The following is a 17007-nucleotide window of genomic DNA, read 5'->3' as shown; positions in this document are numbered from 1 at the left end:
GTTCAAAGCAGAGCCACTCTCGTGAGTGCCATTACACTACATGAAAAATGTAATGTCTTAAGCTCTGAATTGCTCACACTTCCCTGTTCGTTAGGGTGGCATAATTTATATGGGAAACCGAGCAACGCATTCTTTCATTTTAAATTGGAAATGACTGACTACATGATGTTTGAGTCATGAGAAGCGCATCTGTACGAGCACTAATAAGACGTCTGCTCAGTACATGCAAAACAATTCACTTTGCCTTTGGTACTTCAGCAAGGTGGATACTGGTGCTAATGAGTGTGTGTGTTTCTGAATATGAGTCCAGCATTTTATTGAACACAGTGGTAAACTTGGTGAACCCCCCCCCCCCCCCCAGTGTGTATGTGTGCGTGTGTTCATCAATAAGAGCACATTAGCAGTGACCTGCAGTATGTGGAGGTCAGCTGTGTTGACAGTCTTTCTCTCTTTCTCTCTCATTATCTAATGTTCCATTAGTTAGCATCAGGGGTCTCCCATGGAAACTCAACACTCTCAGCCGATCCCAGTGAAGCTCTATCACTTGTTTCTTAAGCAAAAAGGTTTAAGGTCCAAAATTGACAAGCACCACAAGCAGGATCAGTGTCTTTTTTTAACATGAACTCCATGAACTAAGACCCTAAAATTTTTTCCCTATGCTTCTGCAAACTCCCATTTTGAATCCCATGAATATGCTGCTAGCACTCTTCTTGTTCCAGGCTTTCCACAAAGTTTGAAACCAAGTTTGGCTGCAATGATTTGCTCCCATTCAGCCACAGCAACATTACCTGTCATGTCCTCTGAATGCCACTGCATTATATTCTGGCCGCGTCCTCAAGATATGTTCCAGGAGTGGAGAAGCAGTCACATTTGCTATATTGTCTAGAGCTGTTTTGCCTATAGCTTTGGTGTTTTACAAGCATATTGGAAAAACTCATTATAAGGGTACACAGCACGAAGGTTTATCTTTATTTTGTATCTGTATTTCCTGCAAACTCTATATTAGCAGAATTAAAACCACAGCTATTCTTCTCGTGCTACTTAGACCTCGGAGGAGAGGTGATGATTTTTGCTACATGCATATAAAGACAAAGTTACTAATGAAGGCATAATTGAATATGAATTGCATGTAGATTTTCAGCAAATATAGACATTTGTATATATTCATAAGAGAATGTCAGACTTGAGAGATGAAAGCTGCTCCAGCAGAAGTTGACCCGGTGTGTAAAGAAGCCTGTGATGGAGCTGGGATAAATGCAGCATGGGAGCTGATAATGTCAGGCTTGTAGTCAGCATTACAATTCATCCCAGGGGTGTTGCAGTGAGTTGAGGTCAGGGCTGTTGTGCAGGACATTCAAGCTCCTCCACTGGGAAAAGCATTTCTTTATGGACCTTGCTTTGTGCTTGGAGAATCCTCATTTTTGGAAGGAAAGGGGCCTTCCCCAAACTGCTGCCACAAAGACAGAGGCATACTATTATTATCTAAAATATAATTTTGGCTGTAGCATTTAGATTTCTATTAATTGGAGCTAAGGGGTCTGTCCACATACTTTTGGCCTTGTGTGTATATCTCAATTTCCAACTACAAACTCACCCTACTATGATAGTTCTTGTGCGCTCCTCATTTAACTTGTGTCAGCCGGCTCTTGATGATGTGTATCATCCTTAAGTATTCTGTAATGAGGTTTGTCATTCAGCTAAATGAACAGTCTGTGAATGATAATTAGATAAATTGCAGGAGGTTCTCACAGTCATACAATCTTCTGGTATTAATACTCTAAAGTTATGTGTGACATATGATTATTCTTTTACATACAGGGTTAATACATGTGCCCCTATTGGTTTTTGATTTGAAGCAAATAACAAAGAGTGAATCTTTACAAGTTTCCAAACTAAAGGGATGACCTTCACAGAACTTTGTTGAAACATATCACACAGATTCATCAATATGCCTCAGTTCTCTCCGTCCCTGGATCAACACTCACATACTGAGGATGAACTTGAGATGGAGATTTGCATTGATATGGCATCAGTTTGAAAATGATTTCCACAGGATTTCTTCACTTGACGAGATCATGAGTAAAAAATGAGGCCTGCGTGATCCCAATTTTGACCGGTTTCCTGTCTTAACTCCAAACGTACAGACCACCGAGTTGAATTTTGACACTAATAAGACTCTTAAAAGCTTCCTGAATTTGATTTCTGAGTGTGGAACTCGCAAGTATAACAGCACAAGGAGAGGCTTGTTTTGTGTGCGTGTGTGCATGCGTGTGTGTGAAAGAGACATTTGAAAAGACATTTGGAGGAAAAGCCATAGAGGGAATTGACTTGGGGATTTATCTCTGCTTTATTTCCATGTGTAGAAAATGAAGAAACAGATAAAATGGTTCAGGTGGGGAAGAAAAAAATCTCAAGAGGCTTATAAAAACATCTGTCTCGACAAGACACAGCAAAGATAAAAAAAAAAAAAAACAAGACGACAACTACAGAAAGTAGATAACACAAACCATAATGACAACAGAACTCTGACATGCGCACACACACACACACACATACACACACATACACACACACACTCTTTATGTCTTAGAACTACACTACACTGCATTTATCAGCCTTAACACAGATACAAAGAGGCAGGCTGCATCTCACCAAGTGCTCAATCTGTAGTCTTGCATGTTTGCACTCCACATATTATTTACATATTTAGAGATAAACTCCCATAGTGCAAAGGAGCTTTGCATATAATAAGACCTCCCACTTTGACCTCTGCACCTCTGCATCTAGCAGATTTCCAACAAGTCCTTCAACCTAAATGACCACAGAGGTTGTTTGTCCCTGTCCTCAGATATGACCCATAGGAGCAGGTACCAGTGCCTAACCAGACCTCTGTTATCGTGGTAACAACAATATGACCTGTGGGAGCATACTAACAGCAGGCCTGCTGTGTCCAGTGTCGTGTTCATCCATCCAACCTCCATAATGTGGATGTTATATATATATATATATATATATATATATATATTTATATACTACATCATCTCCTTTGCTCTAACCTGTTTGGTATAATTTAAACTGTAGTACCATGTGATTAAAGATTTGTAATTTTAGCTTAATTTTATAATAAATTAATTATAATTTAAATAAAAGCTAACTATCAAACCATTAAATATCCATCTGCTGATTCTAGGAGATGTCTTAAGTGATGGATATAGTACAGTAATGTACTATTGAACGCTCTCAATAAAAAAACAAAAAACAAACAAACAAAAAAAAAAAAAACAGTGAAGTCATCTCAGTGTGCAGTGGTCAAATTTGATTTTCATTTTAGTTGTTCATGCAACCAACCAGCACCTGATCACTACTACTGGCTGTGCGTGGGGAGTTATATTTGTAACGTATTTATAAAATGTAGCACTACAGCACAGAAACACAACCACTCGCTCCACCCTGGTCGCCATCCTCCCCTTATCTTGGATTTAGTATTAGTATTAATATTGATTAACTAGTTAGTTTTGTTCAGTTTTAAAATGCTCAAAGTAAACTGGTTTATGATTTATAATATCTTTTTGTTCACTTTTTGTTTGTAATGATTCTAAAACAGGTGGGTTTTTTTTGGGGTACCCGACCTTAAAGACAATACTGACGTAGTGTCACCATATAAAATTGATATGGCTAACGTGCTAATACCGAGCAAACACAGAGCGACATTAGCTTTCATGTGAGCTCTTGTTTGCTCTCAGCTCTGTTTTGGTTTTCATCAACTCCTGAGGGCAAGATTCATTCCACTAGCTGCTAAATGCTCCACTATGTTCACTAACTTGTACTTGATGTTTGGTGCTGGGCAGGTAGCACACAGTGGATTTTCAGTGGGTTTATCAGAGCTTTTTGTGCTGAAAATAGCTGCCTGTGGGGGGCTTCTATTCTTTTAACCTGAAACACACTCATACACAGGTCATTTCTTGCCCTTACCTGCAAGAGCTGACTCTTTGTAGTTGTAGTTAGTATTATTGCTATTTGTATCTGTGAAAGAAAACAGTTTTGGAAATGTAAGGAGACAGCTGTCTTCACTAGTTTCCAGCTAGTTTCTTCATTTCCAAATACAGAAAATATCCCATAGGCTATAATGACCTTGTGATAACTTTCCTCCCCCCCTGCATGCACATCCATTATTATTTGTAAATGGAGAACCTGTATATGGTCATTGCATGTGTACTGTACATGTGTGCCTGTGTGTGTGTTTTGTGTGTGCAGGTAGAGACGGAGAGAGCGGCCTCTGGAGAGGTGTGCACCCTAGCGCCTTCACTGGCATCACTAATTAAAACAGCAGACTTGGATCACAGAGAAACACTGCTAATTGAATTCCACTGTTGGATGTTTATTTTAGCCTGTGTGAAGTTTAAATTTAGTACAGAAAAAAACTGGAGCCTTCAACAGCAGAACTGTGAAGTCGTAAAACTGTGTAACAATGTACAGTTTCTCTGCAGGTTGCACAGTTCAGCCAAATCATTTGTGAGTGGGAGTTTTAAACACACAGCTTTTATGGCTTTCTATCAGGTAGGGCAGTAAATCTTGTATTGCATGGGATTACATTTTTATTTTATTCTACTATCTGTTTGAAGATTTGAAGATATGTCTGAAAAAAAAACTTAAAAGGGATTTTGCTATAAAAAAAAAAAAAATAAACAACTCCCTATATACACACCGATTGAACTTTTCAACCAGTCAGTTGAAAGCCACTGAAATCATAGCTGATGTGATTCTACATTCAGCGCTTTAGTGCAACCTGACTAGTTAGCATTTCTGGGAGCAGTGAAAGCTGTGATGTTGTCTAAGCTCTGCTCAGAGTATGAAGTTATTTTCTTTAGATTCTCACTGTTAGATGTTACTGTTCACTGTCTTTTTGAGCAAGTCTTGGTTTGTTAATCAGCCGGCTGCCTGTGATTTTGAATTGATGCACCAAATCCCTCAGATTCAATGCTAATCCTACATCTTCACTATGCTAAGTGTTTCCTTGTAGTTGCAATGTCAAGCTACTGAATTGGAGTCTGGATGTGAGCAGGACTTCTCCGTCTGACACATGTAATATTTATATCCACACAGCTGAAACCATCAAAGTTTTGGACAGGACAATATATTAACAAGTATTTTGTTTGTAGAGAGTTAGAGGCCGGAAAAGTAAAATTTGTCCTGCGCGACACTGGGGAATATCCTTGGAAATATTAAATGAACATGTTCAGTAAATTTCAGAACAATCTAATCTGCCCATTAGATCATGAGCTATGGTTTCTTGTGTTTGAAAATTTAAACTTGGCCTGAGGGTGGCACAAGAGGAACGTTCATGGATGGGTCATACCAAAGAAGGTGTATCTCCTGGATGCTCAGTAAATTCATAGTTCAATATTTCTTGAGTTCAAATGGAAGTTTTTACCTGACACAAGACAAAAGTTCAGGAGTTTTAAGTGTTACTGGTTGGTCGTCATTTGGGGATTGCATAAATACCCATACTTCCCATATTTACACATATATGGTCTTTTATCTTAAGTTTTAGCAACAGCCTCTCTTCTGAAAATGAAATGAATTAAATGAATCAAATGAAAATATAGCAGATTTCAGGTAAACACTTGGAGAAATCAAATCCTGCAAGTTTGGACGCTGGGTCCAGGTAGGCCGTGCTGAGGGCATGGCTGAGAGCAGTGACTGCTTTGTTGTGACATCACAAAGTTACAGAAGTCCTGACGGCTCGTTTTAAGGCTCAGTTTCTGAATACAGGCTGTGTGCATTTCTCTGTGGACTGAGGCCTTGATACTTTCACAGTATTAATTTAGAACCTAGACCTGCTTTATCATCAAAAAAGACATGGACAACACACTTTATACAATGTAGGACCTTCAAGACGTTTTTACGTACACTTCAGTTTACTTATTTTTTGCACATTTTCTTTGCAAATCTTTATCCCTCTCCCTTCTGATTGTCAGATGTTTCTCTCTTTTGTGTCTGGTAGTGTAGACACAGCACATCCAAGGTTGTTCTTCTTGAGTTTTAATTAAAATAGGGTGATTCAAAGCTGTGACAAACAACAACATTTAAGATGAAGTTTAATAGTATAATTATAACACAGGCAAGTTTAAATGTTACTTGGTTTCCTTGGGTGCTTGGATTTGATACCAGTTAAAATTACAGACATCTGTTTGGTATCACGGCAAAACTGACAAATGGTGTTGAGGTGCCCATTCTTGTACCAATTTTATGATAAATACATCAGTCCTTTTTCATATCTTGTCTATGTGTAGCCTAATAATTAAACTGTAGTGGTTGAAGTTCATAGTAGAGAGGTTAACCAAAAAAAAAACAAGCTTTTTCTCTAAGTTAGGTTACAATACTTTGTCCAGCTTATTATTCACACTTGTCGGCCATTTTTCTGTTGCCATTTTAAACTGGATTAGCAGTACATATGTCGGAGGAAGACGTCCACATCTGTCAGGCTGGTCTATGTAAGGGCTGTGGCTTTCTCTGAGGTGCTGGTAATAAGGTAGGGAGGGAGGGAGCGGCCCCGATCACTTGCCGCAGCTGCCACAGGTGATAATATCTTCAGCTGTGAAATGGGATGAGCTTGTACATTGTACATTGCTTTCACGTGTTCTCTTGTATTTGCAATTGTCTTATATTCCTCTTGATCAAGCTGTGAGCATTTCTGCTCTGCAGTATAGTTTAGATTAAATTGAGTTCACTTCTGTTGTTACGTGCTAATGTGGTTGTCTAGTCAACCATATATAGTTGTACTGTTTATTTTATCAAGAGCCTGAAGGTTTGTTAAACCTTAAAACCCATTATCAAGCGTCTGTCTTCCCGCTGCAGGTGAATTCTTCCATAACACCTGCTGTCAGACGACTGTTTATGTCCTTCTTCAGATTCTTCCTCCTGTATTTACACTATACTGTTTGATAATTGCACTTCCTTCTGGGTAATTAGCCACATGCATGTGAAGTATGACTGTAGGAAAGGAAAAGGAAACAAATCAAAGTGAAACGCGCAATGCAGTGTAGTTTAAGTTTTTAGTTGTCCTTGGAACAACACACAGGTATTTCAATTATATAATCAGCAGTACTTTCTATCACACACCAACAAACATCAATGAGCATCATTAGCATTTATGCCCAGAATAGATATAGCTGCTGAAATGAAAACGCAATCATTCAGACTCAATTGAATTGTGATCCATATTCAGTGAGCCAGACATCCAGGCAGTAAAATAACAACACAGCAGCAGCTCTCTGAAGTGGTTGGGCAAGTGTTTCCCTCATAATGTAACTATCATTGTGCTGCAATGCTTTTAATAATATGTTTTTTTAAATTTCATTAGATTTTTTATTAAATAATAGATTTTTATTATGGCCAATTGTCTCTTAATGATTTGTCAACAGAGCTGCTATCCTTAAGTGACATTCAGAGAGATACACACTATATCAGAGCACTACAGCAGGCTTGTGTTTGCGAGTGCACTTAATATAAATGTCCATTAGCATCTGGACTTGTACCCTGCATAGATTTAGTTAATGGGTGATTAACCCTTAATGAGGCTTGTAAGGCCATCTGCCATTGTCAGCCAGTGACACTTCTGTAGAGACAAGTCCTTTGATTTTCAAAAGCGTCCACTGTTAATGTATTTCATTTGGTTTCTCTACATTCACAGTTTCACAGCAGATGTTTTGAGTTGTCGTAGTAGGAAAAGCACTAGTGTTACTAACCAACTGACAGCAGGGACCTTTAGGCAGAGCCACTCTTCTGATTGGCTGACTGTTTTCTGAGTGATATGAAAATAGAAATATAGCAAATTTCAAGTAAACACTCAGAGAAACCAAATCCTGCAAGGTTGGATGCTGGGTCCTGGTGGGCCGGATTTGGGGCATGGCTGAGAGCAATGACTGCTTTGTTGTGACATCACAAAGTTACAGAAGTCCTGAAGGCTGGTTTTAAGACTCAGTTTCTGAATACAGGCTGTATGCATTTCTCTGTGGACTGAGGCTTTGATGCTTTCACAGTATTAATATAGAACCTAGACCTTGAGCTTTATAATCACAAAACACATGGAAATCTCACTTTATACAATATGGGACCTTTAAACCTGTGCTTTTCTCACAATGACACACCTAAATGTCTTCTGTGAAAAAGGCCTATATCAGCTGCTGGTAAAGCATGAATAACAAATTCATGATTATGTTTAGGCAATGCAAAGCACTTGGTGAAAGCCTAGGAAAGAATACTGAAAAAGTCAATGCAGAGTTAGAGGTAGGAAGTTGAAGTTTTCATGATTTACCTAAAACCTTAAGTCTGCATGGGATGACAATGAAATAAAGTCTTTACAGACATTGTGGAGTACTACTGCTGTTCATCTTCGCTGCAGGCTAGATGCTCAAGGCTACATTAACTTCATTAACACTCAAATCTCTGACTGAACTGTCAGAGGCAGGTAATGGGTAATGTGGGTTCCAGGTGTGGAGTAAAAGGAACATCTTTGGCTCTGCTGCATCAATTTTTTAAGACTTTACATTGTGACTCTGACAGTGTTATGGGAGTTCAATGCTCGTGGGGCATTATTTGAACCTAACAAATGGGACAAACTCCAGCCTGACTTATTTCCTATCACCTCTGGCCAGTATGAAGGGCCACACCAGCAGCCTGTGACGCTCATCAGATCGCCAGCAGCCATTATTTTCTGTGGTCTTGCGTGTGGCATTTTGACACACATCATCTCAGATTGACATGTACATGTCAACTTGTGGGGATCATCTGAGGGGAAATGCAAGTCGAGTGATGACTTCCTGCAGCGGTCATCATTATGAGCAACCCCTTTCATGTTACGCGTCATCATTTGATCTATTGTCAAACTATTTAAAACAATTTATTAATGCAGCTTTAATGATGTCAGATTTACTGGAGTGAAACAAGCATTGCCAGTGCAAAGGTTTTATTTGCATGCAGTGCTTTTTACTAAAGTGCATCGTGTGTATCCTTGAGGTCTAACAAACAAGATGAATCCATTTCCTTTTCTTATAAAACATGCAAAAACATACATCCATGTTGACTAGACAGCAGTCTTCTGTTTCCCTGCCTTTGCTGGCATACTGCTGCATATCTTGGCACAATGCCACCATCTGTCAATCGGAGGAACAGCGGAAAACCATTGGCATTGCAAAGCAGTGCCTTGTGTCAGCTGCACGCTCCTGCATATGCATGTGTGTCCTTGTGCATGTGCATGAGAAAAACAAAACAGGGACCGTCTAGTAAAAAAAAAAAAAAAAGGTAACTTCTCTGTAGCACTACAAGAGGTCAGAGACTCCACAGGGAACCTGTAATTTTGGAAATTGTGTTTTTTTTTTCCCCAGGATTGGCAAAGCAAATTTGTGGTGAACATATTTTGGAAGCAACACAGTTGTTGTTCATTTTTAATAGTTTAATGGAGTACACCATATCCGGCCTCAGTAGTGAGTCAATATAAAACTCTGCTCAACTTAATTTAACTATCGTCTTAAAAGGTACTGTTGCACGCTTGGTGGATTTCTCTGCACTGCAAGTTGCTCTTCTGTTGTGTCAATGCAGAACACAGATCAGAGGATTTACATGCAAACTTCCGTCCCCAATACCCCATGTTTAATTTAGTTTGGCTAATTCACTGGGCTGTTTTAGACACAAGGTTAACAGAAAATCATGCACGCATCACAGAGCTCTTACAGGTAACACCCAAACATTAAAGACATATCTCTGCTGTTGATGCTGGGTCTTAATAAATACTCAATGAGACACAGACAGAGCTAATTACATTGTTAATGGAAGTGTTAAAGTCTTGTTATCTTGAAAGCATGGGCACAGGGTCTAGACAAAAGGACAGATGACTGGTGAAGCCAAAACAAAACACTGCAGCAAGTTTTAATGAGGCAACAAGGGATTGCCCGTCAAACACATAACAAACACTCACATCCCAGAAGGCACACACACACACACACACACACACACACACACACACGAATGCTCTAGTGCTCTCCGCGCACACATGTATACAGAAATGAAAGTACACAACACACATAGCTCCGTACTGCAGGGAAATAACATTTAGCTGATTTGCTGCTGATCTGTGACGAATTCCGTCTTCACCAAAACATGCCTGTCTCAGACCTGACTGATGAGCTTAAAGGGTCAAAAGATTAAGTTCAGTATTCCCCATGTCAGTCGTGTCAATCATAACATGGTGATCTGCATTTACAATGTTACAGCAATATCAGAGATTACCGCTTTGAAATGCAGGGCTAAATACCCCTGCATTACGGCGCTGAAATATAGACCTAAAAATCCAAGATTATACTTCAGTAGAATAAAGCCTTTAGGCCTAATCCATATTCAAAGTCTTGTCTCTAGCTGGGCTGTTGGCCTCTATAACCTAGTTCTGACGGCTGTTATTGGGGAAAGCTGCTTTGTACTGGTCAGTTGTGTGATGAGGGCTTGGACACGGTCTGTTGAGTTGACCTATATTTGGATGCCTGCCCCGTCTACACAGTCAAAACCAGAGCTTTTCTCTTGTTTTGTTCTATAGGCAAAGTTGGCCGCCGGGCAGTCTTCTCCACCCTCTGATCTAGTTCTCTGATCAATCGGTTCAAGCTTGAATGTACCGTCACGAGAAATATTTCATGCATATGGATGCTCCCAGACAAACAGAAGAATTCATACACAGTGCAGAAGCAGAAGTATAGAGGAATTTGTAATGTTGGTGCAGCACTGTATTGACAGCTAACATGATCATATAGTCAGGGATGGGAATAACAGCAACCACAGTGGGCTGAGCTAAATGCTAATGCTGATGTCAGCATGCTCACCATGACAGTGCTCGCATGCTAATGTTTAGTAGGCACATGTTTACCATGGTCATCATCTGAGTTAGGTGTGAAGAAAGTTTAAGGTTTTTCAAAGTACAATTTGTTCTTTCAGGGGACATAGGAATATCTGTAATTATGGAAATCAAAACCACAAATGTTTACCACATGGTGGCGTTAGATGAACAGTCAGAGGATCATCATAGGATTCTGCCTCTGCACACAATAAATGTCTGTGAAAAGTTTCATGGCAATCCATCCAACATTTGTTAGGCTATTCCAGTCTGGACCAATAGACAAACAAGATTACAATCCCATGCTAGCACGGTAAAGTTAGACTATCTTACTGTAGTTTTAAGGAGGTAAACCTGTTGTAGACTTTTCCAGCCACACTAAGATGGCATTTTTCACACCAAAAAGAGGTAGTGGATACATTTGAATATGTTTCTTTTTGTGGAGGCTTTTTGAAACTTCTTGCTTTTTATATGAGATGTTAATGTATTGCTACCTACCCAGAGTTTCTTTGACTCTCACTACTGCAGTTTAATATCAGTCTGCGGGTTGTGTTCCTGTTCCAGAACGCTGCCTTACAGAAATGTTTGAATAGAAATACACAACATGAAAAGTGGTGTTGCTTGTGCAAACACAATGAGTACGGCAGTGCCATTAAGGCTGAGTAAATACATAAAGGAAGTAAATGAATAAATGGACCTCACAGCAGTGGTGTGTGGTGACTTTTACAAATTATTCAAGATGAGCGGAAGAACGCCTCCACTTGGGTCTCGTTCTAATTGATGTCTATTTTTAGCATTAACTGGTCAAGTGTCGCTTGCTTTGCTTTTCCTGACGGCGCACCACTGCTTCACAGTTGCAATAATGGTATGCATGGCAGTCACATACATTGTATAATTGGCGTTGTGTGATAAGAACAGATCATTGCTTGGGCCCATATATTTGTCATTGCATGCACCTGGGAATCTAAAAGGAAAATGTCAGTTCTTAAAGAGGCTTTCTTAAGGGAGATGTTGTTGTTTTAACAACGTTTTAAACTTTCATAAAGAACAGTGCTGGTGTTGGGCCGTCTCCTTTGTGTCAACACTGCTTGAAAGACTCAGTATGGTTACAGTGGATGCAGCACCAAAGAAAAGTCTTGTATTGAAATGACTTGGCAAATTTCCAACTTCTCTTTTGAATTACCAAGTCGAGGAATCTTGGGCCTCAGTAGCTAAATTCTCTTTTACTAACATGGTCTGATAGAAGTTTTACACGTTATGCTAACATTAAGAAGAGATTAATTGAGGACTATATAAATTTGATTAAAATATTACACATCCTCCTCCCAGGTATCAGCCCACACAGTATGTGGAAGTGAGCCTACAGTATATGGGCTCAGGACCGCAGCATATGCTGGACCAGACGTTTCAATTTGCTACATGAAAGTTTTAATTCAAAAGAAAGACAAAGCACCCCTGCTCAGTTCAGTAGACTCTGGCTTTTGCTGCTACAGCCTTCTATTCGTAGGGCTAACTTTTCTGTTGTTGTTGTTGTTTATATGTTTATTTATATCAGGGATGATGTAGAATATACATATACAAGATGCTTGTATCTGGTACAAGCATCTTTTCTCTTTTTTTAGCTACTAGCTAATTTCCATCTGCATTCTCAGGGAAAGTGAGGGCAACAGTGAAATACAGAGCAGGCCAAATAGGCCAACGTCCTATTTGTAACCACAAAATAAATACACACACGCACACACCAATAGCACCAGTTTGCATGTAAAATTTCATTAAAGTAGAGCTTAATGTGAAAAACTTGTGTTGTAGCTTGGTGGCTAATTTTAGCTATGTAAGTAAACTTTAGACAGATATTGCTGTATCACTGACATAACTGAATCAAGTCTCTCAATTTACGACTCTTCTCCTCTTGTGCTAGTGTTACACTGTCATTTAACATGTCACAGACAAACGTTTTGGTGGTTTTGCTAAGTTAAACAAGCTCTAATCACACAGGATATTTCTTGTTATGCACTTGTCTCATTCCAGTCCTCACAGTTGAGTAAACTAATGATGATGTATTTAAAGCAGCTAAGTAAAGGGAATCTATGGAAATGAAATAAAATTCTGTGGCTCCAACCTGTAATTACCACTTAAGGCCAAAGAGACTGAATATACATATTCAAGCATATTATATATTCCAGACAGAAAGTATAGTATGTTTGTGGGTGAGCATATGTCAATTATGCAAATAACGCAAATGTGAATCACTGTGATTCAAGCCCCCCTTCTCTAGTAGAAGAAAAAGGCAAAAATGAGTGTCTGACAGGGGTTTGGTATTGTATTCTTTAGAAAGAGACAGGGATGGAGACAGATTAGGATGAGCAGAGGTGATAACACTGTGATGTGATTACAGGAAGAGCAGAGGGACAGGGAGGAGAAGCTGTTTGAGGGGTAGGAGGTAAGCAGACAGGAGAGGAAAAGTGTTGAGGAAGGATGAAAAGCTTGTGCCATCACATGAAAATCCCGAAAAGAAGGAGAGAAAAAGGTGATGGCATGATGACTAAGCATGTAGTGGTGTCAGGAGGCTAGATAAGCAGCTGAATGTTTATGAGGTGGGTGGGGGGGGGGGGGGGGGGGGGGGGGGTGGGGGTGGGGGTGGGGGGGGTGCTGAGAGGCCTCAGGTGCTCTGTATTGTTGTGGTTCAAATCCAATGCGCAACCTTTCGGGTCGTCGTCCTCCTGTCTCCCTCTGCTGTGTGCTGCCTAATAAAGCACAAATGTGCTGAAAATATGAGGAGACACTGAAATAGGTCAAGTGAAGAAGAGAAGCAGGCAGGGATAGAGGGAAGAAGAGAGGAGGAAGTTTAGAGGCAGAAAGGCAACGAGAGGGAGGAGGAGGATGCAATGGGGAGAGAAGGCATGAGGAGGAGGAAACGAGACGGGGATGTAGTGTAAACAGAAAGACGGGTGGTAATGAAAATAGGTAGGTGAGGAGGAAGAGCACGCGCTCCAAAATGGAAGAAAAGCCAGGTCAGCCATATTAGCAGCATCCAATGACCAGGGATTGTTGCCTAGCAGCATGCAAGACTATTATCGCTTCTCCTCTCTATCACCTATCTTCTGTTCTCTTTTCTCCTCACCTTCGCCTCCTCCTCCTCCTCTCCGCTGCCCTGTGCGTGTTGTTGTTCTCACTCTCTTTCCACTCCTCTTTTCCTTTCACCTCTCCATCTACCTCCCTCTTTTCCGCTCTCATCCCTCCTCTCTGCTCACAGGCTTCACTTTTGTTTTTTACCTCGGCGCTGCAGGAGTGCTGCCTCATGCCGACAGCCAGCCTCTCTTGTGTGCGTACATGTAAGTCGGCGTGTGTGTGTGTGTGTGTGTGTGTGTGTGTGATGACAAGCCTTTCATCGGTGTGTAAAAGCTGGCTGATGCAGCCGTTACACCAGCTCCGTGCTGCATCAGGATTACATGGCACATGTGAAGCCTGTGTCCTCCTACATTCGGTCAAATACGGGATGACACATGGCGTCGAACATGTGTGTGTGTGTGTATTTATGCTAGTCCCTCTGATGCTAGGCCTCTGATACTTGGTTTCAGACAGGTTTTGCAAATTTGGTTGTTTATAGCACTGATAAAATGTGTTATAATTTAATGCTGTGTAGTTATATGGTGTCTGCTTCAACTATTGCTCTTACTCCTATTACTGCTACTGCTGCTACCGTTATTATGACTTGATTATACTTTCATTACAACCACTTCAAGTGCTGTCAGGGTGACAGTTCCCTAGCCAGGTTTTGAATTATACACAAAATCTGTGTCTGTGGTTCACACATGTTTCAAAATATGTCACCTTTAGTTCTGTGATGTAAAAATCCTCCATGTCCATATTGTGAGGTTACATAGTTAAACAAAATATGTGCATATCTGAAGTCGTAATTGACAACAGATTCAGTGTCTTCATTTTTACAAACAATGCAAAATCTCCAGTGGACATCTGTCATTGGAGCCCTTAAAGGATGAGGCTGGAAATGTTCCATGTTTTTTTTATTGTCAACAAACATGAAAAGACAAAACCAACAATGAACTGATCCTACAAACAAATATTGTGCTTGTATCCAAAGCCTGACATATCTTAGTCCTCAGCGCTCCGTTGTTGTCTAAAGAAATGTTCAAAACATATCAGTGAGCCACACTGTTACCCTGAGTGACATGTCCTCTCATTACTATGAGCACTCACCTGGTGAATAATCACCAGACCGCTAAATGCGTATTAATCCACATCTGGAAATAGTTCCCAACAAATGAACAATTAAGTCTTGTTTGAGTAACATTTGCTAAAAACTACAGAAAGATAAGGGAAGTTGGATGGTAATGAGAGGTGGTATAACACACTGATCTTCAATAAGATGTCATTATTGGATTGCTGTGTCCTAGAGATTCAGCATCTTACCTACATTTTTACACATGATGCACACAGTTCCCAGCAAAAATAGAAAGGCCTGGTGGTGTCATATTGACATCATACCAGCAACATTATATAAAACTGACACCTTCCAGTTCCTAGGATGTGAATCTGAATATGACACAGACATTTTAGTGACATTTTCTGTCAAAAGTAAATCATAACAATAATCATAATTAATAAAGAAATAAATGAATCATAATGAAAAGAAATCCAGCATTTGAGTAACCTGCAAACTGTGTGCAGAGAGATAGAGCTGACAGTAGCAGCGAGGCAGCAGACAGTCGGTGTGAACACATACGAGTGTGTGCTGCAGCAGGTCAGCGATGCTGCTGCCACGCAGCTGCATCACAGGCAGCCTGTTCCCAGCATCATATAAGTACTAGTGGTACTATTACTGTTCTGAAGTATAGTACATTTGTGCCTTTTGGAGTATGCTGGTTGTACCTGTACAGCCAGTATGCTGGCTGTGCACAGGTACAACGCCTTATACTGCCCCACATACAAATTACTGTAGAACAAATGTGTGCAAATGTGTGTCAGGTGGTTTCTGTACCTTTTCAGTACAATTCAAAATAACACCTCTGTTTTCATACTGTTGTTGGAACAGGTACAAATGTACTCTGGAGCATAAGATACCACTACTACGATACCTCTACACATCCTACTACTGTTGCTACTACCACATTACTGCTTCTGCAATCTCTGCTAGCAGTACTACTGCTATTACTTTTATTCCCAGAGTACTTCTGGTTATGTTACTACCAGCACTGTGAAGTCTGCTCTCTTTCATCTCACTGGCCTAGATTTCATGTTACATAATGTACTGGTGCACCTGTCCAGGATGTGTCACTGCCCTTTGCCAAATGCAGGCTGGGATAAACTCCAGCTCTCCATGACCCTGAACATGAATAAGTCAGAGAGAAAAAGTAAATACTGTATAAATTAGTCAAAATGTTGCACTAGAATGAGTAATTTAAGAATTAGCCTATCAAAATGACATTGTGATGCATTGCATACTATATTATATATATTATATTAGACTATATTATATGGCTGGAATCCAATTTTTAATTTAAGTATATTAGCAGATGGGTTTGTGAGGGATCTTATATTTTGCCATAACTCTGTATGTGTGTTTGCAACCATATGTCTCTCTTCACCTCTTCCTCCACTATAACGTCCATATCTGTGCATATGGTTTCCTGTGAGTGCAAGAGTGTGGGAGAGTGTAGGTGTGACAGCCACTCAGCCTAAATGGTGGCATGTCAGGGTGTCTTTAATAATAGTAAAAGAGTTGCATGTTCCCCTGTTTTCCAGGAGGTATGCCAGTGCCTGAGGTGGCGTCTGACACTGCCAGTGCTGCCACCATGTTGAGTCCCGTCCTCAATGCCTCCAATGGAGACGGCTCCGAGTCTGAAACCACCTCCGCCATCCTCGCCTCCGTCAAGGAACAGGTTAGAACTCTGTGTGTGTGTGTGTGTGTGTGTGCAGAAAACACAGTGGCTTGTCACAATTAATGAAATATGAATACCAGAAAGAAATGAGGATAATTCCTCCTGTCCTTATAGGGTGAGACAAGGCGACAGTGCACAGTAAACACGGATGATGGAATGCCCATCTGAGCTAATGTGTCACAAATATGTCACCGCATTTTGATCTGTTAGCGGAAAGCCTCGGGCTGC

At 40.3% G+C, this 17007-nt stretch overlaps 1 protein-coding gene across 8 annotated transcripts in view; it reads left to right on the top strand.

Moving 5' to 3' along the window:
- The window catches only part of ctnnd2b (catenin (cadherin-associated protein), delta 2b), a 187592-nt gene that overhangs the window by 19470 nt on the left and 151115 nt on the right, over positions 1-17007 (top strand). For all 8 annotated transcript variants that reach the window (XM_071491658.1, XM_071491656.1, XM_071491650.1 and 5 more), the window contains one exon: positions 16643-16779. In XM_071491658.1, the coding sequence (XP_071347759.1) occupies positions 16648-16779 (132 nt within the window). In that variant the 5' untranslated portion in view covers positions 16643-16647. The remainder of the gene's footprint in view (positions 1-16642; positions 16780-17007) is intronic.

This window comes from Trachinotus anak, unplaced genomic scaffold (assembly GCF_046630095.1).
Source record: "Trachinotus anak isolate AG129_WGS33_773 ecotype Australia unplaced genomic scaffold, CSIRO_AGI_Tana_v1 ptg000012l, whole genome shotgun sequence".
NCBI classification, from domain to species: Eukaryota; Metazoa; Chordata; class Actinopteri; order Carangiformes; family Carangidae; genus Trachinotus; species Trachinotus anak.
The sequence above is the reverse complement of the archived record's forward strand: the minus strand, read 5'-3'. Positions and strand labels throughout refer to the sequence as shown.